General features: G+C 53.9%; 8 protein-coding genes across 8 annotated transcripts; 4 read left to right on the forward strand and 4 right to left on the reverse strand.

Annotated features, from left to right (window-relative positions):
- Positions 1-59: 59 nt before the first annotated feature.
- CTRU02_210006 (RNA polymerase I specific transcription initiation factor) lies at positions 60-2,058 on the forward strand (the record flags this gene model as incomplete). The annotated part of the gene is made up of 2 exons (XM_036720826.1): positions 60-326; positions 385-2,058. The coding sequence occupies 2 exons, from the start codon at positions 60-62 to the stop codon at positions 2,056-2,058; spliced, it is 1,941 nt and encodes a 646-aa protein (XP_036587666.1).
- A 65-nt stretch (positions 2,059-2,123) lies between these two features.
- CTRU02_210007 (haloacid dehalogenase) lies at positions 2,124-2,909 on the reverse strand (the record flags this gene model as incomplete). The annotated part of the gene is made up of 1 exon (XM_036720827.1): positions 2,124-2,909. The coding sequence occupies one exon, from the start codon at positions 2,907-2,909 to the stop codon at positions 2,124-2,126; it is 786 nt and encodes a 261-aa protein (XP_036587667.1).
- A 624-nt stretch (positions 2,910-3,533) lies between these two features.
- Positions 3,534-7,185, reverse strand: CTRU02_210008 (kinesin related protein 2; the record flags this gene model as incomplete). The annotated part of the gene is made up of 4 exons (XM_036720828.2): positions 3,534-4,400; positions 4,453-4,905; positions 4,965-6,671; positions 6,724-7,185. The coding sequence occupies 4 exons, from the start codon at positions 7,183-7,185 to the stop codon at positions 3,534-3,536; spliced, it is 3,489 nt and encodes a 1,162-aa protein (XP_036587668.2).
- A 756-nt stretch (positions 7,186-7,941) lies between these two features.
- CTRU02_210009 (acetyltransferase) lies at positions 7,942-8,694 on the reverse strand (the record flags this gene model as incomplete). Its single annotated transcript, XM_070205376.1, has 2 exons — positions 7,942-8,047; positions 8,114-8,694. The coding sequence occupies 2 exons, from the start codon at positions 8,692-8,694 to the stop codon at positions 7,942-7,944; spliced, it is 687 nt and encodes a 228-aa protein (XP_070061024.1).
- Positions 8,695-14,092: 5,398 nt separating this feature from the next.
- On the forward strand, positions 14,093-15,700 carry CTRU02_210010 (upf0183 domain containing protein; the record flags this gene model as incomplete). The annotated part of the gene is made up of 2 exons (XM_036720829.1): positions 14,093-14,144; positions 14,208-15,700. The coding sequence occupies 2 exons, from the start codon at positions 14,093-14,095 to the stop codon at positions 15,698-15,700; spliced, it is 1,545 nt and encodes a 514-aa protein (XP_036587669.1).
- A 640-nt stretch (positions 15,701-16,340) lies between these two features.
- CTRU02_210011 (Failed axon connections-like protein) lies at positions 16,341-17,421 on the forward strand (the record flags this gene model as incomplete). The annotated part of the gene is made up of 3 exons (XM_036720830.1): positions 16,341-16,784; positions 16,872-17,212; positions 17,313-17,421. 3 exons carry the CDS (start codon positions 16,341-16,343, stop codon positions 17,419-17,421), a joined length of 894 nt encoding a protein of 297 aa, XP_036587670.1.
- Positions 17,422-19,046: 1,625 nt separating this feature from the next.
- Positions 19,047-22,808, forward strand: CTRU02_210013 (UPF0183 domain-containing protein; the record flags this gene model as incomplete). The annotated part of the gene is made up of 1 exon (XM_036720832.1): positions 19,047-22,808. One exon carries the CDS (start codon positions 19,047-19,049, stop codon positions 22,806-22,808), a length of 3,762 nt encoding a protein of 1,253 aa, XP_036587671.1.
- A 1,252-nt stretch (positions 22,809-24,060) lies between these two features.
- CTRU02_210012 (phosphoinositide phosphatase) lies at positions 24,061-26,290 on the reverse strand (the record flags this gene model as incomplete). The annotated part of the gene is made up of 3 exons (XM_036720831.1): positions 24,061-24,231; positions 24,286-26,006; positions 26,083-26,290. The coding sequence occupies 3 exons, from the start codon at positions 26,288-26,290 to the stop codon at positions 24,061-24,063; spliced, it is 2,100 nt and encodes a 699-aa protein (XP_036587672.1).
- Between the last annotated feature and the right edge of the window lie 1,405 nt (positions 26,291-27,695).

Below are 27,695 nucleotides of genomic sequence, written 5' to 3' on the forward strand. Positions count from 1 at the left end.
ATCTCATTCGGTCATCTTAATTAAGCGATACAAAATTACCCAATGCATGACTTAACATCATGACAGCCGACGAGGAAGCATGGGACCTCGACACGGATGAGATCCGCTCAATCGACTCGGAGGAGCTCTACGACACCAGACCGAATCGCTGGAGAGGGCCCAGGTCAACATGGCGCAGCTACACGCAAGAAGAGCGACTGCTTCATCGCTCAATGGAGCAAGATCGTAACCGCGATCTCTCAGTCCATCTGTACAATGTCTTTGCGCTGAAGAACCGTCCGGCGGCAGCGACAGACGCATTAGACGTCGATGCAGACGATGCAGAGGTGAGTCGCAGCTCCACAGCCAACACACAGAGCCTCGACAAATTAACTCGGGTCGTAGGACGCGGATAAGCCGCTGAAGGATGTCGTGGACAAGAGCAACTGGCGCCCGCCGAACATGTGGACGGCATGGCCCATGAGCACGCAGACTGTACCCGGCGACGACTTCATGAAGGAGACCCACGACGGCGACGACGCGTTCACCGTTCGCTCCGACGCCGTGCAGATGCCCAGTACAGCACTGGAGGAAGAAGTCACAGCTACCATTCTAAGACAGGCCAAAGAGCGCTTCCGTCGCCGGCAGGAAAAGTACGAGCGGAAAGAAGCCGCCAGGGCCCGCTCAGCGCAAGAGACGACGGCGGCGTCCTCTCAGTTAGTCACCACATCCGACGACGCCCAAGACTCTTCCGCCGAGGAGAGACCGCACGCCGAGGCCTCTGACGAGCCGCCCCGGATGACGAAACCAGCGAAAACATACGAGGCAGTCGTCTCCGCCAACGACGAACTCTCGTCCGACATCCTCCGCCCGTCGGTCCGGCACATCCTCTCGACGCTCGACAACACGCTGACGACGCTGCACAACGCCCGCCTCGCAGGGCTAAGCTACATGACCGACTCCTCGGCGTCAGCGACAGACGCATCCGACGTCTCGGACGCAGCTAGCGTCTCGTCCGTGGCATCGCGGGCATCTTCAGGGAGACGGGGTAAGAAAGGCAGGCCGAGGAGTAAAGCGCCGCGCACGCCGGAGCCGGAGCGCGATACCTCGCAGAGGAGAGGTCGGCCGAGGAAGGCCATGACGCCGTTGCCGGGCGAGACGGAGAAGGACATGAAGATCAGGATCGCGAGGCATCAGAAGAGGAGAATCCCGTATCCGTCAGACGAGGAGGAGGAGGAGGATAACTACGACGACACGGGGGCGGAAACGTCGCCAACAAAGTCACCTCGCCGCAGACGAGACCTATCACCGCACGCGAGGATGGAAGCAAGGACAAAGTCCCACGAGGGCGTCCTCGGGAGGTGGGGTTTGAGGGACTGGAGCGACGTCATCGGCGCGGCGTCGCTCTCTGGGTTCAACCCGGAGGTCGTGGCGAGAGCGGCGCAGCGGTGCGCGGATTTGTTCGGGCAGGGGATGGACATGCAGACTCTCCATGAGGGCCCGGCACTTAAGGGGCCAAAGGCCCAGAGGATACGGTATCTCCCTGGTTCTCGCCGCGGCCACGAACAACCGCTCTCGAGTTCCTCCGATGAGGAGGAGGAGGACGACGACGATGACTCCGTCGCGAAGCGGAGGGTGAAGAGGCAACGGGGTAGTCGGGGACGACGGGATAGCGTCCCGCCTAGCGACTCCGACGCCGCGGCGCGCGGGAGGACGTCGAGGCCGACGAGCAGAGGACGTAGTACGTCACGGTCGTCCTCGGTCGGGCTCTTCTTCTGTCCCGTTGCCGGGTGCGAGAGGGCCCTGGAGGGGTTCGGGCGGAGGGCGAATCTGCAGCGGCACGTGGCGAGGGTGCATCCCGGACAGGAGGTGGACGTTGGCGACGTGGAGAGCGAGAACGAGATGTTTGGCGCCGTGCACGTCGACGGGTTCCTGAAGCCGATCCGGGCGAGAAAGGGTTGGAGGGCGGAGGACACGGGGCAGAGGAAGCGGAAGAGGCATTACCGCGGCCGGAGGCTCGCGAGCGGCGACGAGGGGACTACTACTCAAGGCGAGGAGACCGTTTGGGATTCTACGTGATTTATATGCTCTTGCAATACTACACTTGTGTATTCTTACGGATGTGAGAAAAAAAAAGCAATCATTTACAAAGCCTTCTCCCGGAACTGCCTGTCCACTTCCTCAGCAAACTCCCCAATCGTGTCGAACCGCCACTCAAACGCCACGTCCCCCTTCAACTTGTCATAGTCCCCTCCAACTCCCTCTCCCTCCTTCGTCTCCCCGCCGCGTGAAATCCATACGCTCCTGAAACCGAGCTGCTTCGCCGGCACGTGGTCGGCCGTCAAACTCCTCGCGACATGCAACAACTCCCCCTTGCCGAACGCCACACCGAGCTCCTCCTCGACATGTTCAAACAGGAACTCAAAGTTGCGGCGCGAGGGCTTGTAGCTCCCGATCCGCTGGGCGGTATACACCGCGTCGAACTCGACCTGCGGCCGGAAGTGCTCCAGCGTTGACGAGATGTTGTCCTCGTCAATGTTGGAGAGGATGATAAGCTTATCATAGTGCTGCTTCAACACCGCCAGCCCGGCGACCGTGTCGGGGAAGGGAGCCCATGTGCCGGGCAGCTCGCCAAACCGCCTAGCTTCGTCCTCCGACACGGAAACGCCGAGTTCGGATGCGAGGGAAGAGAACGAGCGCGCGAGGTTGACGTTATAACGCAACCCCGGCTCAGAGACCTGGAGGTCCGAGGAGAGCTTGTCGAAGCGCTGCGCCAGGAGATCCGGTTTCTGCGCGTGGTGGGGGTCATCCGAAGGGAGACGGGAGATTATAGGTTCGAGACCTGCGAGGAGGCCGGATTCCCAGTCTATCAGAGTGCCGTAGCAATCGAAGGAGAGGCCTTTGAAGGTAGTCAGGTCGGGGTACGTCATATTTATTATGTTATCACGGGTGGTAATCAAGCAGTCACAATAGTTTATTAAGAAGAAGATCCAGCTCAAGTGATTTAGAAAGAAACGGGCAACCGGAACCTCAATTTTTATACGGTTTCCACCCACAATGCTTATGGTCTCCAAGATCGATGCCATAAGGGCGCAGATGACGAGCGGGGGGATCGCTCCCACCTTCACCTCGCAACGTCATTCTATTTGCCGTGCCGTAGCGAGCTCTGTAGCTACCTGCCGATCTTGGATGCGTGTACAGCAATTACCGCAGTGGTCAGATTGATTCTTAGGCATAGCTGATGTGCGAAACCCATGGTGTGTGGCAAACAGGATCACGGTCAACGCATGGTGTAGAGCACGCAACGCACCAAAACTCACAGTCAAGACGAGAATCAACTTGTAGTAGTACAATAGTACTTGAAATCTAACATTCGAAAGTCAAGGGTATCAAGAATACCAGTAAACCTAAACCCAAACAAAACACAACCAACCAACCAAACCCTAAACCCACGATTGGTATCTGTACAGTTCAACCAGTGATAAGTCTGCCAACTCCCAAAACACCAGCCTTCCAAAAATCAGATGCTACCATTTACCCGCCCTCATATATACTCAGTTCAGGCGAGGGCTCTTCCTTCGGGGTCCCAGGCTCTGCGAGAATGAGTTAAGGGGCACATTTTCCCGCCCCTCACTGGGGAGCAGGCTGCTCTGCTTGCGTCCCTTTTGCGGGAACCTCGTCGAGGTGCGCTTGTTGAACAGGAGCGGAGCCGTGTTCTCGTTGATGGACATCATGCTCGCCGAGGGGTCGAAGGCAAGGTTGCTAGTCGTGTTAGGGTTGACTTCGCGCAGGCTCATAGTAAAAGGGGGCATCTCCGAAATCATGCTGAGGGTCGACATACGGGTCGACTGGCGCGCCGGTGGCGAGCGGTGGAAATCATGGTCCATGTCGGGGAAGACCATCGACTCACCGATGGGCTTGGTCGGGGTAGACTCGTCCTTGAGGCCGGCCAGGAGAGATTCGTGCGCTTCGGTCCGGGGGAGGTCGGTCGGGTACTGGTACTGGACCTTCATGGGAGTCTCACCCGTGGGTCTGTACTCCTTGATGGTGGTGGCCTCGATATCCTCGCGGAGGTTCGTCAACGGCTGGCAGAGCTGCTGTGTGAGCGGCTCGAGACCTTGCTGCATCTCGCTCGTCTCGGTATCCATCTCTTCGCCAAGATCCTTAACACGGTCAAAGGTGACCTTGAAATGGCTCGAAATGTTGTCAAAGGATTGCTCGACGGTAGATGACAAGCCTTGCATGGACTCGCCGTGGCGTTCGTGGTGGGAGGCGTTCTCGGACCGGGCACGGGTAACGAAATCGTCCAGAGCCTCCATCTGGACATCGAGGTCCTTGAGCTGCTCATCGACAACGCGGACGGTCTCAGCGTGAACAGACTTTGTGGTTGCCTGGATGGCGGTGCTGTGCTCGTTGGCAGTCTGGGCTGGGTCAGCATATTTTTCCTGTGGGCGATGCGGTCAATCTACTCACGTTCCAGTCATCCTTCAGCTTGTTCTTCATCGTGTCACGAGACTTGGCAACGCCCTCCAGCAACTGGCCCTCCTTCGAGTCCCAGGCATCCATGTCCTCGGCATATTGAGCCACGCTGCCTTGCAGGGAAACATTCGAATCCTGGACGCTCTTCTGGAGCTGGGCAGCCTTATCGGCAAGACGCGTCTCCTGAGTCTGGGCCTGGGCGGTGATGAGCGTAGTGATTTGAGCCAACAGGTTCTGTCGATCCTGTGCGGCTTGCTCCCGCTCCTCTTCCAACACTTGTTGCATCTGAGCAGAGATGTTGGCATTCTGCTCGACAATGGTGTCGGTCGCGCTTTGGAGCTGTTGCCTGAGTCTATCAGACTCGCTTCGCTGTTCGGTAATGTGGTTCATGAGCTCCTCGAAAATGCCCTTGAACTCCTTGCCCAAAGAGCTGTACGAAGTATGGAGCTTTACATATGTGTTAGCTTTCTCGGACATTGTCAAGACTTGCCGGATATCGTTCTTACCTGGTTGTGGAACGTGTCAAGCTCGCTGAGAACGTCAGCGGCAATGCGCTCCGCAGCACCGGCGATCGCTTGGAGGCTTTCTCCAACTTGCTGCTTGACAGTGTCGCGGACGACCTTGATCTCCTCAAGAACGTCATCCATCTCATCCTTGGACTTCTCCTTTTGCTCCAGGAGCTCTTTCTTCGACTCAGCAAACGACTCCAACTGCTCGTCAAGGAACTTCTGGGTGTCGGACAGCTTCTTCAGTTCCTCGCTGACGAAAGTGTTCATGCGCTCAGAAATACCCGAGATGTTGTCCCGCTGCCTGTCCTGGAAGCTCTGTACTCTTTGTTCCACCAAAGTCGTCACCTCGGCGACCTCGGCCTGGGCGGTACCCCAGGCGCTGCGGTTGATGGACTGTAGATCCGACTTGCGCTTGTTCTTGGCCCGAAGACCGTCAACGTCGTTCACAGTCTTTTGCAGAGTGGCAATTAGCTCGCCGCCGACCTCGACCAACTTCTCCTCGGTTTCTTGGTGGGCTTTGCGAAGGTGCGTCTCCTCGGCGAGGCTCTTGCGAGTAGCCGCGAGGACAAGCTCAGTCTGGTCGAGGACACCCTGTGTCTCATCAAGCTCAGCCTTGGTGCCTTCGTGGTCCTTCTTCAACCCCATGAAGCTGGAGGTCAGAGCGAAGAGCTCCTGAACCTTGTTCTTGAGGTTGTTTTCGAGGGTTTCCATCTTCGCCGCTTGCTCCTCCATGACGATGCGTCGCGATTCGCTCTGTGCCGTCATCTCTTCGTACGACTCGTTCGAGAGGTAGACACCGTTGCGCAGCCGAGTGGTAATCAACTCGCTCTTCAGCCTCTCGATCTCGGTAGCGAAATCCCTAAGCAGCATCTTCTTGTTGATCATAGCATTGAGTTGAGGCTTGTTGCGGATGTTCTTGGCGCGGAAAGCATAGTCGAGTGTGGAAATGGTTTCCTCCAGGTTGCTCTTTGCGGGAGAAATCGTTGCAATGATGCATGTCTTGGTGCGTCCACCGAGGGAGTCTTGGAGAAGTCGCGTGAGCTTGGACTCTCTGTAGGGAATGTGCTGGCTCTTGTCCACCAAGGCGTTGATGACTCGGCCGAGGGTCAAAAGACTCTTGTTGATCAAGCCTGCCTCGGCGGCCCGCTTGTTCTCGGCGCCGGATCGCTGGATGTTTTCGCTGCCAGCCAAATCAACCAGGTTCAACTTGCCAGCGCTGACGTAGTCCTCCTCGCCGTCCTCGCCCCTCTTGCGGACGTATGCGGTAATGGTAAAGACCGTGTGACTTCGACTGCTAAGATCGTTGCACTTGGTCGCCGCGACTTGGCGCTTCAAGCTTCCATCCTGAAGAACCTTGATGCCCTCGGTGGCAGTCTTGATGTGTCTCTCCTCCATACCCTGGACGACGGTGGTTGCATGTCCTCTCCTTGAAGTGTCATCGTAGATCTTTAGCTTGTGACCTTCCTCGATAGAGATCAGATCGCGCAATTCTTCATTGTAAAGCTCGATGAAGGAGCACTTGACGCAGCTTTCGGTATCGTCGACTTCGAGTTTGTTGAACAACGCGTGGAGAACTCTCGGAATGATACCGGCACCGTCGGACAGTAGACCCAGAGTCTCAGTCATGTCACCGGACATGGTGTAAGTCTTGCCGGTGCCGGTCTGGCCATAAGCGAAAATGGTGCAGTTGAAACCGGCGAGCATCTATGATTACGTTAGGATGGACAGGAGGAAGTCTAGGTTTGTTATAACATACCTCCTCGAGAATGGGCTTGACGACATCGTCAAAGACCATGGTCTGGTCAGCCGCGGCAGAAAAGACGCGATCAAAGTTGTAAGTCTTGTTGCTGAGGGCATTAGGGCCGAGCGACAGCTCGATGTTCTCTCCCTTGGCGCCGTCCGCGCGGACGACCTGGGCACTGTTTTCGCGAACCTCGCGCTCATTGCGGCCTCTGCATCTCACGACGACACTGATGTTGGTCTCGCCGCCAGGGGCCTCGTACTCGTAGTCGCGCTCCTTACGTTTCGTTGCGGTCGTGGCGACGGAGGCGACAGACTCGGCAGGCGAGGTCGCGCGGCTTCTCTCGACTCTCGGAGGGCCACTTTGGTATCGCAAGTTAGAGGTGCGGGTTGTCGTTGGGCGCAAGCTTGTGCGACCAGCGGCACCGGTGCGGAGGTTCGACGAGGTCGTCCTCGTCAGCTCCCGTTTGGAGCTCATAATGGGATGTGATGGGTTAGTACTGGTGTTCGCTTGAAGAAAAAAAGAGGAATGAACACGACATGTGCAAACTGCAGAAGAAAGACTTCCTAGAACCTGTCGAAGAGGTAAGAGAGAGTTAGTTGCGTGTGTGTGTGTGTGTGTGTGTGTGTGTGTGTATGGGTGTGGATAATGTATTGAACGTCAAAAGGTTGTGTAGTGTTGACATTTGCAAGGGTAAGTAAATAGAGCATGCGCGCTAAGTGGGGGAAAGCTCTGTGGTTGGATGATGGTAGTTGGCGTTACTGGGGCAACGACTCCACCGGTTCTCGCTTGAGTTTGTTTTGATCCCGAATTCCCTTTTTTGCAAGTTTCACCGACTCAAGAGGCGCTCACCGAAGAAGCCCATGACCATCAACTCATGCTGATTTGCCACTTCCGTCACCAATTCCCTGTTTTAATGGTCTTTGTGTTCTTCATGAACGCTTGGCCAGGTGTACGCTAGTCCACTTTCACTAGCTCTGAGGCACACCTGTCTTAGAATCCTTGTACCCCACGTATATCAACTTTAACCACAAAGATGGATGCTATTAAATCCACTTGCGAGTGACTACAAACTTGTTGAATCTTGAAATGCATTTCAGTTGTATGTTAATGGGCCGCATTGATGTTTTATCTCAACTCCAAGTCTCAAACTCGCGTCCATCTTCATGATACAAGCAGACAATTAATTCAGTCTACGACCTTGATCAAAACTCACTGTGCTTCACCTTTCCCTCAATCAAGAAGCTCCCTCTTGAGAAGTGCTCCCGGCCACGTTGTACCATTAGCCCGGTTGATCTCAAATTCAGCAACAACATTGAACCCTCGCTGCTCATAAAACCTATCACCGCATCAGTAACACATTGCCACAACTCAACTCCATCCCCCAATGAAACATAAAACTCACCTGACCAGCTTCCTCTCATTGCCGCTCCAAGCATCAAGATAAAGCACCTTCTTCCCCCTCTCAACCCCAAACTCCCCCGCCTTCTTCATCAACACCTCCCCGGCACCCTTCCGGAGCTCACCCGCCCGGTAATCCGTGACAAGCACATCCAGAAACACAAAGTCCTCCCTCCCCTCCAACTCAGCCCGGATGCCATCCACATGAAACTGTGCCTCGAGGTGACCAGGCACCCAATTCTCACGGACGAACGCGGCCCCGACGGAGAGGTACCGCGTGCCGTTATCATCGGTACGGAAGCGGAGACCGGCGTGCGGGGTCTCATCATCCGACCTGCTGACTTCGACTTCAGCGATGAAGATGCGTAGAGCCTCTCCTTCGCCTGTCAGCCGGTGCGTGCATGAGTCTCGGACGTCCTTGATAGTTTCTTCTGTGAATCCGTCCTTTTGTGAAAAGGGCGTCAAACCCCACATCCCGCTGCTGCCGATTGCCGTGAGGTGCGGCAGTGTTGAGTCGAATGCTTCTACGATGAACGCTGCGTCGTCTTCGGAGACGCCTGCGTCCCGTATTTGTATTTTTTCCATGCTGTGAATATAGTCTCGAGTGTACTTTTACGGTTCCTGGCTATTGTGCAAAGTAAATCCGAACAAGAGACAAGGGAGGTGAGGGGAAATACCAAAGTTCCTTATTGGCGAGCGGTGTCAATCCTAGATAGGCAATGCAGTTGGCGCTGTTTGATCCCGCAAACTCATTAGCAAAGTCAGCACCCTGCATGCCTACCCCAATTGCAGTTCAAATTCCGGAGTTAGATTTGATAATATCTTGTAAATATAAGCTACCCTACAGCCATGATCATGTCAAGAACCCGTCCAACCCCTCACCGCATCAACACCAAAGATACAAGAGCACAAAACATTTGAGAGACTTGTTTATTAACTACTTATCACCGTCTGCTATTCGCCACTTGAGAGCTGTGCAGCAGCTTGCTTGTCCGTAACTAACATGTTAATGGCGCGACGGTCTAGGCGTCGCAGGAGGCGTAGGGGGGTCGGTGTTGGGGGAAGGGGGCCCGTTGTTGCTCATTTTGACGGTTGGTAGAATGCGGTTGAGACTGAGAGAAAGATCTTGAGGTGCGTGGTAAGGGAAGATCGAAGAGTGATGTCCCTGTTGATGCTGGCTGAGGATTGTGTTTGGGAGGCACTGGTTCTCGGGTTTATATACGATTCTCAATGTCATAGTGAATTACCTTCACAAGGCTGGTTTTCGAGTGAATGTTGAGCAATCCGGTGGTTTCTATCATGGTCACTACGTTTGGTGAATCAATAGCAAGTGAACGACTGGAAATCCTCTCCTCAGCTTCGTAGTTAAGCAATCCAATTGTTGAAAAACAATATCTGGTAGAAACACGAGACAAAGTTAACAATTCAACTTCATCATCGAAACGGACGTGTCCTGACTTCAACGACTATTAGAAGCTTGCTAGCACGCTGGTGAGTCTTAAGGCCACAGGATAGAACAGCGCACTTGAGGATTGGGGTATCTCGCCCAACGAAGTCGTCGTGTTACAGAACTCCATATTACGGACAAACACACCTATGAACCCACCAAAGATTTTTGGCCGCTAATTGGTACGATTTAGCATACATCAGCATCAGTTGTCTTCCCGCATCTGACTCGATTAGGGAGGCACGAAACATGGCCCTCGTAAACGCGGTCTTGAAACTGCGACTTCTTTGTATGGGGAATACGAGAGTAACAGTTCAACCCAAAAAACCACGGGAATCAACCCATTTTCAGACTAGAAGCAGTCGGCAGCCTTTTGAAAGACCAATATCCTTGAATTCATAACCCCATCGGAGCTCTGGTTATACGGACCAATTGGACGTCTGAGCAATGTGCTAAGTAATCATCGCGTTTATAGACTGCGAAGTTGTGTCTTGAAGTCGTATGTTCTACTACGAGCCAAAAACTAAATATACCTGACACTTGCTATGTTCTTCGTATGTAGGTCCTTCTCAACCTCGAATTGATGTTGCACCATAGCAAACGGCAGCCCTCTGAAAGCATCTCGTCCTGAACCACATACCAAGTGACGTCAAACTGCGCGCGGTCTCAGATTGGTGGAGGGCTTTCGCGGCCTTCCATAAATGACCGACTGCAAATAGTCCATGGTGGGTAACGGATAATCCTCGTCAGCAAACCAAGGCCGTTATAAGAAACGGAAAAGTCAGGCAACCAGTGGATCCTCGTAACAAGGCTGGGCCGTACTTCACTCCCTCTCGGCATTACCGCGTTTTGCCACATTCTTTAAGACACCTGGTCTATTGTGTCAACGCCTCTCTGACCCCTGAATGACTGATTTCCCGTGTGGGACGCAACCGATATTGCGAAATATCGAGTCGCAAAGAGCTAATCTCGATGGCAGGGCAGGTAATATGCCAGGACCTCGCTAGTCCCGACGTCCGACCCCATCAGAGAAAGTTCCTCGAGATCGAAAACGATCATGAGTCGAGGGCATGAAAGTGGAGCCTGAGAGCCGAAGCCGTTTTCGCTCATGCTCGGACTGTTAGAGGTCGACTCGTTGTTAACGTCTCACGCCAAGGGGAGAGTTCCTAATCGAAATCTAGTCTCTCCGCTGAACTGCTCAAGTCTTCCGCAACACGACCTATCCTGGAAAACGGACTGGCCGGCATGGTATACCGCTTCTTTGTGCCCTTAAATCCCCCTGTGCCGCTGTATCAAGAAGCACGTGGGGCTAACCGTTGACTTGGGCATGCTCCGACGAAACTAGATCAAACTGTGACACAAGTCGGCCTGATGTATGAGCCGTGAATCACGTGGCAACCCTCATACTGTGGCAGCTATAGACGAATAGTCCTGGCCGTGAGAGAGGGGCCCTTGAGGATGTGAAAGCCCTTAGCAGGACCGCAACATGACCTGTCCTTGGCTAAGGCCAAGGAGTTGTCTGTGGCCTCCGGCAGTGCTGGAATTTTGCATCCAAGATCAGTGCCATATCTGATGTCTTCGTTAATGCGTCGAGGACGGTTTATTTCAAGCAATCTAGCCATGTTGTACAAGTTAGGCTCTTTGGGCGACAAATCAAGCTGATGGAAAGATCGCCAAACCAGACCAAGACATGCTGTATTTGGGCCCAGTTGGAAGTTCCAATCAAGCCCTTCCGGCAGTAATATGGACTTGTCGGGCAAAGATTGGGTTCCAACATGTGGGCTGGAGCCATCTCTGTGCGCAATCGCACGGCCTTCCATGCAAGACCCATGAAACCCCTCATTGATGCCGCCGCTAGCCACAGTCATGGGAACAGTCGTATCGTAGATTCGAGTGATAATTATCCTGTGGAAGTCACAGATTGTCCCATATCTCATCATGGCAAGACTGAGAGAAGTATTAGTGATGTAGCCAAACGAACAACTAATGACCTTGTGGGCTACTTCGGCGAGAAGAATCGTCAACTGTTGATTTTTCTTTTTTCTTTTTCGAAACATGGCGAAGCTCGTGCGGGCCGGTAATATACGTAGCTTCCACCTCAAATGTCTCACGAGCAGAACGGGCCCTTATATGGATACAGCGTCTGTTGGGCTATCCAAGCAGTTTTCCATCGACAAAGCTGGCTCCGATCGACACATGCCAGATATACCGATTTAGATCGCCTGAACCAGAATCTGCAAGGAGAGACTCAAACCGCCCTGGATTTGGTAGTATCGCGCGCGCCGGTGAGGTTCAGCGGGCTGTATGAGGACAACTCACTGGATTGGAAAAAGGCACAGCCTCCCGCCAGTCAGTGTACTAGGGGTTCAATTCATCCACACGGCTGGGAATGGGTTTTGGTCAGCCATATGTGTCTGTGAGTTGAGGTCCTATCAAGTCAGGAAGAGACAAACCGTCTGGGTCCATTTTTTGAAGAGATCGTGGACGAAAACATCAGCAGAAAGAGGCCGGGTAGTGCCCATGTATGGAGTGGGACCTGTTCAACACGGACTCAGTCCCTTCGTAGCTGCAGGACTGGCAGCATTCCTAATCACATTAGTGGAGGCATTGATTCGAAGACTGTGGTAGGCGAAGCTGGAAACTTGGGAACAATGTTGGTACTGCTTCGCAAGAGTTGTCCAGGCATATCGGCCTGCGGATAAGTTACGCAGTCACATCATTTTGGAAAAAATAAAAATGCTGCCGAAATCTTGACATTCCGTTACGTATATTAGCAAGGTCTTCAGAAAGACAACAAGGGAACGAAATACGAACCTCGGATTTCAAGTGGGAAAGAGAAGGCATGATCAAGATGCAAGGGCGTAGCGCATGGGCTTTTAGTGCCGGGTATTTCTGAGGAGCAAAGGTTGATAAGAAGGCTTGATTACATTGAGAACATGTTCGGCGTGGCAAAATCTAGCAAAGTAGCCAGTACAGAAGGCCAAGCATCTTCCAGGATAATGAAAGCGATGGCAGGATGGCGAGAACTGAAGTTGATGGGATTCAGTACATGATAGGCTGAGAAGATTCCTTGTGGTGTGGTCCGGGCCAAAGATTCCGTACTTGGAGAAATGCGGTGCTTGAAAATCGATGTTCGCTCCGAGTAAGCCGTAGTGGAGGGGAGTCTGATGAATGGCGTGAGACAGACGTTGGCGATAAAAGGCACATCCTTGGAAAATGGACAGATTGAAGCTGCAGGAATAGGTGAAACGAAATGAAAGTTCGTCGATTAAGGGCCGTGTGCCTCAAGCGTTGAAATTCCTCCGTGCTCTTCTTCAAGCAAGAGCGCAAGAATGCCAAATGCAGCAAGCTGTTAACCAGTTGAAGCAAACATGATGCAACAAAGGCTGAAGTTTCTATGCAAACAAAGAATCCAAGTCAAGGGCGGATGTGTCGATCTGACAATGCTGCAGTCGGAAGGTATTGCAGTATTCCTTGGAATGAGCCACTCTGATTTCCAATGAGCCTGATTTGTTCTGCCCCTCCAGCCTCGAGTGGAGAGCATGCGGAGAAAAGTTGATGGGGAGGTTAATGTGTTGGAGATCTGAGATGCGTCTTCTGCCATGTAGGTCCCACATCCTTGTCAGTGGTTCCCCTAGTGTAATAAGCAACTATTCTTATACTAGGTACCCTAGAGAATATTACCTTCACTTGTTACTTTGGCTGAGAGGTCTGGACCGACTCCAATCGGAATCGCAAGACTTGAAGCATCTGTGGGTTTTTGTTGGGTATGGATGAAGTTGAAGCGCCTTGCCTCGTATTATGTATGTGTAATGTAGTGTACGTAGTAGCCCATTCGGCTTCGAGGGAAGTTTGTCGGTACGTACCGAACTTGCAGAGACTGTCCTACGTTACTGCCCGTATAAGCTGGATTGTAATACCGATACAGTCAGTGCCAGCAGAGGGCGGTATTGGTAAATGGGAATGTGGGAAAGGCGGGAAGTTCCCCCTCCTCCTCCTTCCGCGGACGCCCTGGTCCACTTCCCTCTGATACTACTTCATAGTGTACGTACTCCTAGTATACTGCGTATACGAGTAGAACTTGCTGATAAGATAAGAGCTACACCCCCCCTTGCTGTCATGTGGGACAGTGGTTAGTGGTACCTTCATTGGCGCTGACAGTCACGCAATCCTACTGGTCATTTGTACCTGTCTTGCTGTACCTCCACTAACCGAATGACGTCTCGTTCCGACCCCACGCCCCGCTAATCCGTTGTCACTGCTGAAGCATCACATGAACCCCTCCATCGGACCCGTGAATCTTCATTTACTTGCGCCGCTGCAGAACTGCTGCTTCGCGGAGCTTCTTCCTACAATCTTCTGTAGCCCCCTTTTTCTGCATCTGATTCCACTTTAAACCAAGCACGCTATATACACATCTTTTGCTTCCCCTATTTCACCCCAAACCCAAAGCAGCCCCAGCAACTCGGCTGCCTCCCGCTTTCCGCCTTGAGCACCTTGCGGACCCCCCGCTGAGCCCGATCGCAGTCGCTGATCATGTCGCTCTTCACCGCGCAACTTCACCCAGGGCGGGCTCTGGGCTTTCTCGGTTTGCATGAACTCTTCCCTCTAGAGCGTACTCTCGGACGCTAACTCTATTGTTGTCGCCTAGTTCTCGGAGCATCCTTGCATGATGTCTTGACGCGACTGAAGGCTGAGCCGCAACGGTTTCCGCAACTCGATCTTGCCTACTCCCGCGAGCAGCCCGTTCAACAGCCCGTTACCCTGACGCTCCCTGCCAACGGCATTCGCCTACGCTTCGATGGTCCGGAACAGCGCCTGCGCTTGATAGAGGTCGTCGATTTCACAAAGAACCACGTCACGTTCAAGGACCGTGATCTGGTCAAGCCCGCAAACTCGCAAGGGCCACCATCCTCTCCTGTACCCGGAGAATCCAGCTCCGGCCCAACCTTCCGACACATCTACCACAGACTGCTTGGACCAACATACGGCGGAGAGTACATCCCACCAACCCCCGACGCCGCCGATAGCCTGGGTAACTACATACTCTCTTATCCGGGTGTGGCCTTTACCTTCCAACTGGCCGAATCCGCGTACTCCCCCAACAAGGACGTCGTGTCGCTTCTGTCCTCCGCTGCGAGCCAAGTAGCCACATCCATGGCCGTTTTTAGTGGAGATTCATGGGCTGAAGCACGCGAAAGTCTTTGGACAGAGGTCCTTCCGAGTATCAAGACGGTTCCTGTACTTCCAAGGGGGAAGGACGTTGTTCCTGACGAAATCTCGTTAGTAAAGATTCATGGCGGTGGCAAGCTCCAGCTGTTCCGGAAATGGACCAACTCATCAATTTGGATCATCCTGGGAGAAACTAGCCCGCAGGAACTGATTGCTGAGCTTGGCCCGCCCAACGCTACATATCGGAAGAACGACCAGAGAATGACAATACACAAGCTTCGGACGGCAAGCCACAGCCGCGCTCGGTCAAATGGTGGTGATCTCAGTCGCCCAGACGACTTGACTGATACTGACCAGTCGTCTGCAAATACGGGCTCAGATGATGACAATGACGAGGCTGTCGAGGAAGACATTGCTGGCAACGTTTCTGGAGAATGTTTCTACAATTACTTTTATTTAGGTTTTGACGTTCTTGTCTCGACACCTTCACCGCCGTCAAGAGCGCCGCCTGCTCAGAATGAGTCACAGGTGCCTCCTGGAAAACCCATAAAGTCAGAATCCCCAGACCGTCTCGTTGCTACGAAGTTGGTGCTTCATGGCAACGTGCCCGGATCATACGAATTCAACCGACATCGCCGTTGTCGATGGGAAGTTAGCTATCTCGAGGACGGCCCGCAAGGGGCAACGGCAGATTCGGAGACCAAATTCAGTGAGATCAAGGACAGGCTGAACGAACGGTGGAGCGGCGCATATCCAGACGGAGATTCGAAGGCCCCTCAAAGAGGCATGGTCCTTAACAGGGGATGGGGGGATAGCCCCGGCAGCAGCTGCGAATTTCTTGGAGGGTGGGAGGATAGCGGTGCCAAGAGGCTGGACGGAAGCGACGATTCAACAACTACTCTATTTGGATTCCCGGGGCTCGTGTTTGAGGTGTTAAAGAACGATCATGTTAATACTGTCACTGTGTTTTAGGTTTGGAATTGGGCATTAAACCTGGGGTCAGGTGGCATGGCGATAATGTAGCCAGTACTGTTGCGGCCATGGAGGCAAGTTGTTGGCCGGGGAGACGAGGCTTCGTGTTGACTACGATATCCCTACAAGTAAGATGGGGGGGTTATGCTCAAATCCAACATATCTCTCTCCAGACGCCACCACCTCCTTTTTTAGCCTCATTCCTGGGAGTGCCCTCCAACTCAACATGGAACAAATATGACGTGGCAGCGAAAAGACACTCCGTTGGCATAGCTTCTTCCCCCCCCAATCCACTCTGCAATAATCCGTCTGAATTTGCATTTATGCAAGACAGACATGGGATATTTCAGCTATGTCCTCGCTTTACTTTTGTCTGCCTGACTCGAGGCTATGTTTCGGGAACCAAGGGCATTTGATACAAGCACCTACCATGTTGTAAAGCTCCAACAGCTCCGGGTAGGCCGTACAGATGGAGTAGCTCCAAAAAGCTGTAGCAAAAACAATAAATATTAGAGCTCAAGACCTCCTCCACCAGTTCGGCAACAGGCAGGATAGAACAGTCGTCTTTTCTTTTTTTTCAGAATACCCAGAGATACCCAAGAGATACCCCCCCAATCCCCCCAAATTCGCATTATTCACAATGAAGACTCCTCCAGCAGCTCAGAACGCCAAGCAGAACGCGCTGGCACTTAAACGTTACTTGCCTCGCAAGCTCAGGGAGGCGGCCGAGGACGAGGCCGAGGTGGAGAAGGGCGTCGGCCACGACTTGATCATCTACAGCTTCGACCGTCCCAACGGCCAGTACGGCTACACGCCCTTTACGATTCAGCTGCGCCTCCGCCTGCGCCATGCCGGAATCCAGCACAAGGACCGCGCCGCCAACATCTTCCAGGCTCCCAAGCAGCGGGTGCCCTACGTCAAGCTCGCGGACTCGGACGAGCTCGTCGGCGAGTCCCAGTTCATCATCAAGCGCCTGGTGCAGACGGGCAAGCTGCCCGACCTGAACAAGGAGCTCGCTCCTGCGGACCTGGCCAAGGATGCTTGCATCCGTGCCATGCTGGAGGACCGCGCCTACTTCCTCGTTGTAAGCAGAAAAAAAAAAGAAGCCGCCGGATTTTTGGTGATTTGGAGGACGCAGGGAAAAAACGCTAACACGGTGATGACTATATAGCTGTACGAGAGATGGCGCGGCCAGTACCAGCAGATGTGGAATGACGGCCCCTTTAGCCACTTTGTCTGGGGCGCGAAGCACATCTCGACCCAGGTCGCGCGCGGCTACGTCAACTCCCAGCTCTACATGCAGGGCGTCGGCCGCTACACCGACGACGAGGTCAAGAACTTCGCCACGGACGTCACCATGTCCCTCAACGGCTTCTGCGAGACGGCCTTGTCTAAGCTGTCCCTCGACTCTCGCGAGTCCCGTGAGCCCTTCTGGATCCTGGGTGGTCAGCGACCTTCCGAGGCCGACTTTGTCGCCTTTGGCAACCTGGCGACCATCCTCGGCACCTCTGTGTAAGTTGTCCCAAGTGTGTGACTTGAAGACGAGAGTTTCCCGGGTGGACAGTAAAGGGAAAGAATAAATGAAGGACAAAAAGGCTAACAGCGACTGCAGGAACCCTGTTCACGCGGCTCTCATCCGCGAGAAGCCGGCCTTGGTTGAGTATGTTGGACGAATTCACGAGCGTTTCTTCTCTGAGTACAAGTCCCCTGTTCACTCTTAAACTGGTTTAGGGTGGGAATACCCCGATACCCCCAAGACACCCTATGAAGAGACAAGAAGAATGGTTGCGCTGTCATGAATTTGATGTTTGAAATGAGGAGGGTCCGAGAATACGGAATGGGCTCTGGCTGTTGATTCCTGTATTGATTTTTTTCTTCCTTCATTTTTTGCTCCTGGGACTCGCACAAAACGGGAGGGTCAGGGAAGGGAAAGCTTTTGCTACCAGGGTCAAGACTATTGACGCTGGCGGCATGGTGATCCTTTATGAAGAGCAGGACAAGGTACCTAACTTGAGTTTCTGGTCTTCCCTAGAGCTTAATTACCTGGACCGCCCAATGCAAATTGTTTTTTTTTTTTTTATCATCTTTGTGGATAATGTGTGTCAGTGTTGGTCAGCAGTATAAAAAAAATAAAAAAAAAAAAACCAGTAAAAAAAGAGTGAGTTTGTTGATCGTACGATCTACACCAAATAACCAAAAACCACGAAATGCATAAAGTGAGGCGTGACTAGTTTGACAAGTCGGGAAGGAGAGCAGCAAAAGTTATTATTTCAGACGCCAATCAAATGGGGAGTTCGCCAAGCTGTAAGTTGAAAATGTCGGGCATGTCGAAAACCGGGGAGACCCTTTAAGGTGCGATGGCGGTCTGATCTGCCTCGTTAGCGCGAATCGGGCCCCGGTTATTTATACGTAGAAACTGGGTTTAGTGCATTCAACAGCCTGTTTGAAGACGTTGGTCGTCGAATGGGTGCCCAACAATAAGCAAAGGAAAGGGAAAAAAAATAGTACCCTTTTGTTCTTTGTTGCTGATTGCTTGCTTGTTTGAGGTACGTACCCCACCCCCCATCCCGTTGGACTGCCGGCGTCGTTCTCCACCAGTCTCCACTGAAGGGTACCGGAGGGTTGGTATAATCCGGTCCGACGATTACCGAATTTAGCGGAGCCCATGTACTGCAACACCAATATTCACTGTCTATATACATACTATATCGTGTGGAGTTTGCGTGTCGCAATACATAGTAAAGGGTGGGGAAGACAAATTAGCGCGGGTCGGCTGTAACGCCATTGCAGAGAGAAGGGAGAGGGAGCTTTGATGGCTGGGGTCCTGACGTGACTTGGCTTGACTGACTGACTGACTGACTGACTTACTGCTGTCGTCTGGCCTTGTCTGTGTGTTCAACTGTTGGCGCTGCCGCCACGATCCCCGGCACCGAGATCGACGCCAACTTCTTCTTGCTCAGCTGGCACATGTCAATGCCCTGTTTCGGCTCGGACGAATCACCACTTCTTTCCTGCCAAAAAAATCAATCTTGGACACCTTCTCGTACCTTCACATGCGGTACTTGCCTACTCTGACTGTCTTGCATCTTTCCCCCCTTTGCGTCACTCAGAGTACGATGGCCGTTACGGCCTGCTAACGTTCCTCTTTTTATTATCTCTTATTCTTTTACACTATTTCTCTCTATCGTAATATTTTATCCTCCCCCCCTCTCTGTCTACTGTGCATTCACTACTTGACCGCACCGCACGATAGGGAGGCGACAAAAAACGACATCATCAAAACCGACGGCTTTAATCCTCCGTCGACCCATATCCCTGCGACGGCCATGCGAGCATCCTCGCCGCAATGACGGAGAAAGATGCCGCCCAGCAGCGTGCCGTTCTCACGAGGAAGTTGAGCCCCCTTTCGATGCCCGGCGATAGGGGAAGCAGCAGGGGTAGTTACGAGACGGGCGAATCGAGCGCGACCGGGAGTCTCCTCAACGACACGACGCTTTTGCCTTCCCCCGACGAGTCGAGCGCCCGCCGCCCAACATCCAACTCATCAGGTCCCAGAGATGCAGAGTATACGAGCGGTTATATCGGGAGGGATACGAGGAAGCAGAGAACCCCGAGGCATCGTTCCAACGGTGGCTTCTTGCTGCAGGATGCTATCCCCATCGATGACGACTCTGAGGGGGCTCAGCAGGTCCGCCGGCGACATTCACGCAACCCACCACCTAGCCGCAGGACGAAAGAGTCCGGGAGGACGTCAGATAGATCAGCATCCAGCGCTGGTCGCGATGCCGACCTGAGGCTCACCGAGCTTGACAGCCCGCCAAGACGGCACGACGACTCCTCGCCCACGCAGCCCACACATAATCTGACCGTTAGGAAGCGGGACGCGGTGAATGGCAGGCCTGTGACGGGGGCGACATCTGTGCCGCCCGCTTCAAGCAGCCAGCCGCTTGATATCGATTCGGCGCAGATTGTCCACATGGCTCTGAATCTGAGCGAGTCGCGGAGACAGGCGTCGCGAAGGATGGCACCGCAAGCTGTGCCGACCCTCGCGCAGCTTCCCGATGCCACTACGGGCCCAAACCTTAAAAGTCATTATCAACAACAGAGAAGAATATCACGAGCCAGGTCCCCGGGGCCTGAAAAGGCGCTCACACCGCGATTGCCGTCCTCCAGCATACTTAGTAGCCCGCTGCAGGCATCATTTGATATGAGTCGCGAGGGCACCTTTCGCAACCATTTTACTACTTCAACTCTTGCTAGGGCGCAGAAGGCGAAGGAGCACCTCGAGCTCATGGCGCAATACAGACGCCTACTAGAGCTGGTGCCACCTATCCAACCACACCACTCGAGCCGGCCGACGACGGCTAGCCCCCCGCCGTCTTCAGGGGGAATCACCAAAACTGCGACATATGGCAGTTCTGACGGTAGTGTGCGGCTCGGGCGACAGTACAACCCGCTGCAGTACATCCGAAACAGAAAGGTTCGTGCGCGAGAACGCATGGCTATTGATGGAGAGGCACAGGGCTTTGGGGATATCATGAAAGTAACCGACTGGGTCGACGAAGTGGCTAAATGGGCTGCCACTGGTCAAACGAGCGCAGATGGCTGCACGTTACCGCCTTTTGCCGATGCGGACTCTTCCGAGCGGCAGCGCGCCCTCCAGCTGGCAGCGAATGCCAACAAACCAAGAAGGCCACGGCTAGACTGGTTCGTCGATCCTGCGGACTTGCTCGCCGATGCCTACTGGCTGGAACAAGATCACCACAAACATTTGATTGAGGACCGGCACTGGCGCAAAATATTCCCCCCTACCTCCGATATCTACAGACCGCTATCGAGGCAGAACGCGGAACACGGCAGTGAATCCGGCCAGACGCCGGGGCGCAAAGAGAACGAGGAAACGGAACCGGCCGTCGACCCAAAAACCGGCAACCCAAGGCTGGCCAAGTCGGACACGGATCACTCCCACTCCAGCAGCACTCGTGATCGTGCACGCCAGAAGCTTCACGATCTTACAGGTCACCACCATCGCCACAGCGCCTCGGTCCATAGTCATCATGACTATCTTCGTCTGGGCAAGTCATCCTTCTCGGATTTGTCAGACAGCGAGAATGAGAAGAAGCCAAAGATGGAGAGGAGAAACCGCACGGGCACGTTGACGAGCAGTCACCAAGATATTTTGGAGAAGCAGATGCTTGAGATGATTGCCAAAGAAGCAAGAGACAAGGGCATCAGTAAGCCGAACACCTCGGGATGGATGACCCCTGAGAGAGACATAGGAACATTGTCGCACCCTCAATCCCGTCAACACAGTCGTAAGCCGTCTATCGCCGAGGTCAGCGAGTCTGACGAGAGGAAAAGTAAGGAGAAGCTTAGGAAGACGCCTACCTATGTTCAGCGCCCTGGACGACCTAGCCTGGAGATTCCCGTGCCTGGAAAGAGGAGCTCCTTTGACGTCGACTCATCCCTCCCCAACTCCCCCGACGCCACCAGTCGCGGAGATCCATTCATACCTGCACTCGGCGGAGATCTGTCGCCAGGGTCTAGTCGTGCCAACTCACCAACACGGAACCCGTTTTCGAAAGTCAAGCATATCTTCCGTGAGCGAAGCAAGGAAAGAGGGAGAGAACGTATTTCAGAGGAGCGTTCTAGTGCCGAAGATTTCACCAGCAACCCGAAGACACCACTGGACGGGTCGCCAGAGTCTTCCGGGGAACGGAGAAGATCGTCCGACAGGCGAGGATTGTCCAAGAGTCCGTCCCGGAAATTCTCGCAGCGCCACACTGGAGAGAGCCACAAATCACACCGCAGTGTCAACAGCATCAAACTTCGCAGCGATGACCCAAGTGTCCGCGGAATCTTCAAGGGGGCACGGATCGACAATGTCATCCGTGGTGGGGTATCGAAACTGGGTGATCTCATCTGGCGTAAGGACTCAGATAACGGCGACGGACCGTCAGAGGCGGAGGGTACGACGACGGACGAATCAGACACGGAGCAGAGGGGCAGGAGAAGAGGCGAGACACCACTCTCGAGGACCGCATCTATTCGCCAGCAGAACACCAAGAATTACTTGGATATCATGCCGACTTTCCAACCTACTTCTCATGAGAGGTTAAAGACCGTAGAGAGTGATCCGGCCAGCCCGCCGAATGTCTCGTTACGGCCACCAAGCCGTAAGTCGCCTCGGTTTGATAGGCTCAAGCCGCCACGCATCGACATTCTAAGCGCGTCACCAACCTCGTCGCCTGGATCCACCAGACACCTATCAGACCTCTCCGAAGGCGAACCGGGATCTGCCGCTCACGAAGGGGTGAAGGAGGCGGATAAACGCCTCAACAGTATCATTGGTATCCCACATGGGTTTTCTCCCGATAACCGTCCGTTAGCGTCACCCCAGCGCAACCGACACTGGTCGATTTCCGACCACAGCCCAGCGCCTGATCAAGCGCCGATGTCGAAGCGAGAAGTCGCTCGACTGCGTGCTCTGATTCTCAGCTCAGGCATCAAGGCCATGGAGATTGCACGTCGCGCCGATGAGCCGCACTTTGTATTCGCAAGCAAACCACGCCCGTCGCGAACGGATAAGCAAGTTGCAAATGTCTTTTGGCCCGAAGTTGCCAAGCTCAGCCCCGACCCGGCCAGCCTCCACAATACCGCCGTACCACAGACGGAGCTGTATCAGTTCGCCGCCAAGACGCTCGGGACCTCCATACAGTGCTCCGGCCAGGAGTGGCAGAAGACGGCGGACCTCTTCGTCTCGGAAACGATCCCCTCGCTGCACCGCAGAGTGGAGGACGTTCGCCGGCGCGTGGCGACAGACCTCTCGGCCATGACGCGGGCGGCAGCCGATGAGGCAGACGAGACGAGCCGCGACCTGACGTTGGGTCAGAGGCTGAAGATCAAGCACACGCTTGACGTTATCGAGACGATGATGCGGCGGCGCAGGCGTAGGTTCCGCTGGGTTCGCCGCGCCATGTGGCTCGCGGTCGAATGGGTGCTTGTCGGCTTCATGTGGTACGTGTGGTTTGTCGTCATGATCCTGCGCGTGTTCTGGGGTGTCGGACAGGGCGCCGTCAGGGCTGTGAGGTGGTTGCTGTGGTTGTGAGGGGGTGTTTCTTTACAGGTATTACCCCTGGAACCCCTGAGTTGTCTCTTATTTCCACCATTTATACCGACCCGTCATTACCATGCATAGCAAACGGAGCAAAACTGCATCTCATCAGATTGCGCGTTTCGGAGTCACAGCAAGCCTGTGTTTCGTTGGGTTGAAAACATATTTCATTGGATAAAAAGAGGAGGATAAGAGCCGTGGAAGAAGGAGAGAGAGAGAGAGAGAGTGAGTGAGAAGTACAGAGTTGATGATACCCGCTGGTGGAGGGGCGTGGGGGGAATAAAAAGAAGAAGGAGAAGGCCTTGACTTCTTCTGGGGAGAGGAAGATTATTCGCCGCCTCATTTTTGGCTCGCTTGGCTCGTTTGTACGTATTAAAACCAACATTTATACTTTAGCCCTCCAAGTTTTCCGTTTCTCGTCTATTATGGGGCGGACTTGGGGAGGTAAGAGACCTGTCTGGAGGTTACATATTTATAATGATATATATATATTTATCTTTTCCCCATTGGATGAGTTTGGCTTGATGGTTTGAGTTTTGTGTGTTTCTGTCAGTGTATATGAAAGTGGTGAGGTTGTTGAGGCTTAATGCCACGATGTATATATCGTGTGATTGTCTTGGCTATTTGGGCTTGGACTGTCTTTTACATTGGTTACTACCTAGTTATATTATGCCATGCCATGCCCTCCCTGCCTTGCTCAATTGCTGGATAAGAGTGGGAGTCAAATATCGAGTTCCAAGCTACTACGACATGATTTGAACAGCAAGTTTCTTAGTGAGGAAGACGCACACCTCCTCGTCACCCACTTGTTGTCTCACCACTTATCAATGCACCAGACAAAGACCGACAATGATAGAAACTGCACTAAACGAACAAAAGTAGTATTAATCAGTTCTAGCAGGGCATATACTTTTTTCAATAAAAGACATCTAGTCTATACCAGTGCCTCTGACTCCCCTGCGTAACAAGCTGAAGTGAACAACAGCGTGAGGACCAAAGGGATAAAAAGAGAGATGACGCAAAAAAAGAAAAAAAAAAAAAAAAAAAAAAACCGAAATCGGGTCCATGCCTCCAAAATGGCCCGCGGCCAAACTAGTATGTGAATGTGTGTGTTTGTGTGTGTGTGTGGATCGCCGTCCGACACGATGGAGCAAAAGCAGAGGGCCCCAGCAATGCGGCTTTTGGCGCATTTGCAGGACCGACAAAACCAAAAGTTGCAAGAAGAAATTAAAGAAACAACCCGGCTTTACTCGATTCTCTTCTTGCCCTCCTCGGCATTGAGATACCGTGCCGTGCTGAGCCCGCGTTCGTGACGGGCGACAAAGGATCCCAAAACAGAATCCTTGCGGGCCTTGGACATGTGCTCGTTGTAACCCTCAAAAGCCCACGGCCTGGGGTTCAGCTTGGGCCAGTTTACCTGGGACGGAAGTTAGTTGGGTAAAAGTTCTGCGAGAAACGAGACAAAACTTACGTAGAGCATGCCGTGGCCAAAGATGAAGCTGGCGCTCCATGCGGCCACCGCCAGCCAGAAGAGGATGAATAGACGGATGGAAAGGACGGCCTCGGTCTTGGTGAAGAGGGCGACGAGGACGAGGAAGATGCTGAAGGCGAGGAGGTAGGGGACAGATTGGATGAGGATGGGGCGACGGTCGGCAAAGATGAGCGAGTTGCCAATGTTGGCGGTGCCCGGCAGGTAGACGCCAAGGAAGAGGTCGTACGAGTCCTGGCGGGGTCCGTCGAGGAAGTTGTTCTTGAAGTAACGGGTAATGCCGATGCGGGCGTCCTGGAGAGCGCCCATCTTGGTGCGGACGCCCGTACGGGTGACGTCCGTCTTCATGGCTCCGGTGCCCGAGTAGGAGCACGAGACGACGTCGGCGTTGTCGGCCCAGAGGTTACGGAACATGTGCTCAAAGGCCGGGTCCTCGTCGCGGAAGGAGGAGCCGCGGGCCATGAGTCCCATCTCCTCAAAGATGCGGTCGAGCATATGGCGCGCGAACATGGACTGGACGACGTTTGTGCGGTCGAGGCAGTCCATGCAATTCGTGCGCATGACGCTGGTCTGGTAGCTGCGCGGCTCGAGGCGGCCGTCGTTGGCGCCTGGCATGTCAACGGCGCGGAAGTACCCCTGGGCGTCGAGCGCCTCCTTGAGCTTCTCGATGAGGGCGTAAGCGCGGTGCATCTTCATGCCCTTGGTCTCGTGGTGGTAGTCGAAGTAGATGTAGTGTAGGCGGTCGAACTGGACGGCGCGCTTCTCAGGCTGGATTGTTGTGAACTTTTCCTCCGTGATGCGGTCAGCCTCCGTCCTCTCCTTTGGAGAGGAAACGAGCTTCTCAACCATCTGCTCGTACGAGTTCTTGACACGCTGCTCGCGGCCGCTCTGGTTGACGAGGTTGATGAGATAGTTGTCGCCGTAGAGACGAATCTGCTCCTCAAAGTGTGCCTTCGCCGCAGGGAGAGCGCTGTCGATGCCTCGAACCTGAAGCTTGGGGACGTAGCGCAAGCTGTTGATCTCGGCCCAGTAGGTGGGCACACTGCCTCGGGTCTGGACGTACGACATGATCTGCGTCTCCTTGCCGTCCGCGCCGTATTTCCCGCTCTGCATATCGCTGCTGCCGGCGAAGCCACCCATGCCGCTGCCCGAATCGTTGAAGATGGTGATCTGTTCCGTCTCGTTGTAGTTGGCGGCGTGGCCCTCGTCATCGACACCTCGGGTGAAGTATCTGGTTCCGCCGCGGTGTCTCGATCTACGGGAGATGAGGGTGACGGTCACGGGTGTTCCCCTGAAGGTCGTGGGCTTGATCTCCAGCATGCCAAAGATGACAGGCAGGATGAAGGGATCGGCACCAGGCTGGGGACCAGCATGGCCTCTGGCGCCCCGCGTGCGGAAGTCGATCAAGTCGGACTGGATGAAGCGGTTGAAGAAGAAACGGTCGTCGGCGCGCTGCCAGAGCGGGAGGGAAGTGTCGGCAGAAGCTTGGCGTTGGAAGGAGTTTGTGAGGTCGAAAGAGTAGGAGAAGTACATGGGGCCATTCTTCATGAAGGTGTCGAGCAGGCCGATGAAGGTATCCTCGTCAGGGTCGCGAATCTGGCGCTCGCGCATGGGCAGGATCTCGGTGGTGACGACCTTGTAGACCATGTGGCCCTTGAGGCGGCCCATGGGCTGGGCCTTTGTGATTACAATGACATATTTGTCTGTTCAAAATTCACCCGGTCAGCGCAAGATTCCTTCGTACTTCGTAAGCGCCTATTTGGAGGGGTAGAAACTCACCAAGTCTAAGCTGGATGATGCCCAGAATACCAGCGATGCTGGTGACACGGGTGACTCTCTTGCTCAGGCCGGCATCGCCGAGGCGCAAATCTCCGGTCGGACGGTCGATTACGAGAGCCGGAGCATCGGGAGAGGAGGGAGAAGTAAAGGTGTAAGAATCGGGCGCGACCTTGACGTTGATATCGCGGTAGGGGAGAGTAGGCGCCATGATGACGACGGCAACAGGGGGGAGACTCGAAAGGAAGGAGAAGAAGAAGGGTTAAGAATGGCAAAAAAGACAAGGGAGGCAAATAAAAGAGAGTGAATAGATTAAGAAGTCGGCAGTCTTGATTGCCCTGATGGTCGGTCAACGAGGGGAGGCGTTGTCGGCGATCGCAAAGAGCTGAGCCGTGAGCCTTGAGGACAGCTTGAGGCTTTGGTTGGTTGGCCAAGTACGGATAGTGAGGGCCGATAAAAAAGTGGCTGTCGTCACTTTGCAGGCGCAGCTTACCTGTTGTTCAGGGTACTTTTCAGGGTACTGGGGCTGGGGCTGCTGGAGCTGGTATGGAAACAGTGGACTTAGCGCTTGCTCTTACCTGCTGCTCTCCTGCCGTACCTCAGTTACAGTATCAAGAAATGCGCTGCACTGACGCTGTTAGTGGACTTGAGTCGGGGTTCTGGAGCTGGAACTCCGGCTTGTGATAGAGGGGCACGGGCCAGGGAAGGGAGCTATGGACCAGTGAAACGGCAGCAGAGGACTCGGCAAACGCAAGGATTACATAACACAGCTTGCTTTCCTTCTGTGACTCTAGCGCAGCTTCAAGTCGCTGGGTCTACGGTACGTATCTGGAATGATGTTATGGGTAGTAGCTTCAAGGAGGCCGCGGGCCAACTTTGCTTAGGTAACCCAACATTGGTCCTCTCTCCAGGCGGCGCTATGCTATCGAACGTCTGCGACAACCCACTGTCGTGAATGACACCCTTTAGTACCTAAGTACCGTCACCCCATTCCCACGCAGAAAGGTACCTCTTCTGCAGTGCGAACAACACTACATCTACTACGTAGGCAAAGGTCAGCAGAGCAAGCCGCCAGTGGACGCCAGGGGAGACTTATCGGGGTCACTGCGCACCCCGTCACAGCAGCTACCTCACTGTTTCCCACCCCCGAAAAGAAGGAAAAAGAAAAAGGTCCCCATCTCATTTGCTCTACCCTGCACCATCGATTACCGCCACGAGGCCCATACCTACCCAACTACGTATACACACACACATACAGTAACTGAGGTGCATAGTGTATTGCCTCCCAAGCACACAAGGTCCCCTAGCACGCACCCCCCCAAAAAAGGCCTGACGTGTGCTTAGTATCCGCCCAGCCATTCATCATTGAGCTTCATCGCCCCCCAAGGCAGTCACATTATTCCAGGACCCGATTAACCATCAACTCTCTCTCTCTTTCCCGCTACTACCGCTTTCCACTACACGCCTCGTCCAACCCCCCGCCGCGCAATCACGATTTCGATCCACGACCAGGCTGCTGTTTTGCGACCGACTTTGCTCAACTCTGTCTGTCCGTCTTACCTCCATCGCCCACTATCCTCCATTTCTATCTAGACGATCTTCCCATCTTCGCCAAC

The sequence above is a fragment of the Colletotrichum truncatum genome (genome assembly GCF_014235925.2).
Source record: "Colletotrichum truncatum strain CMES1059 chromosome Unknown Contig_0006, whole genome shotgun sequence".
NCBI classification, from domain to species: Eukaryota; Fungi; Ascomycota; class Sordariomycetes; order Glomerellales; family Glomerellaceae; genus Colletotrichum; species Colletotrichum truncatum.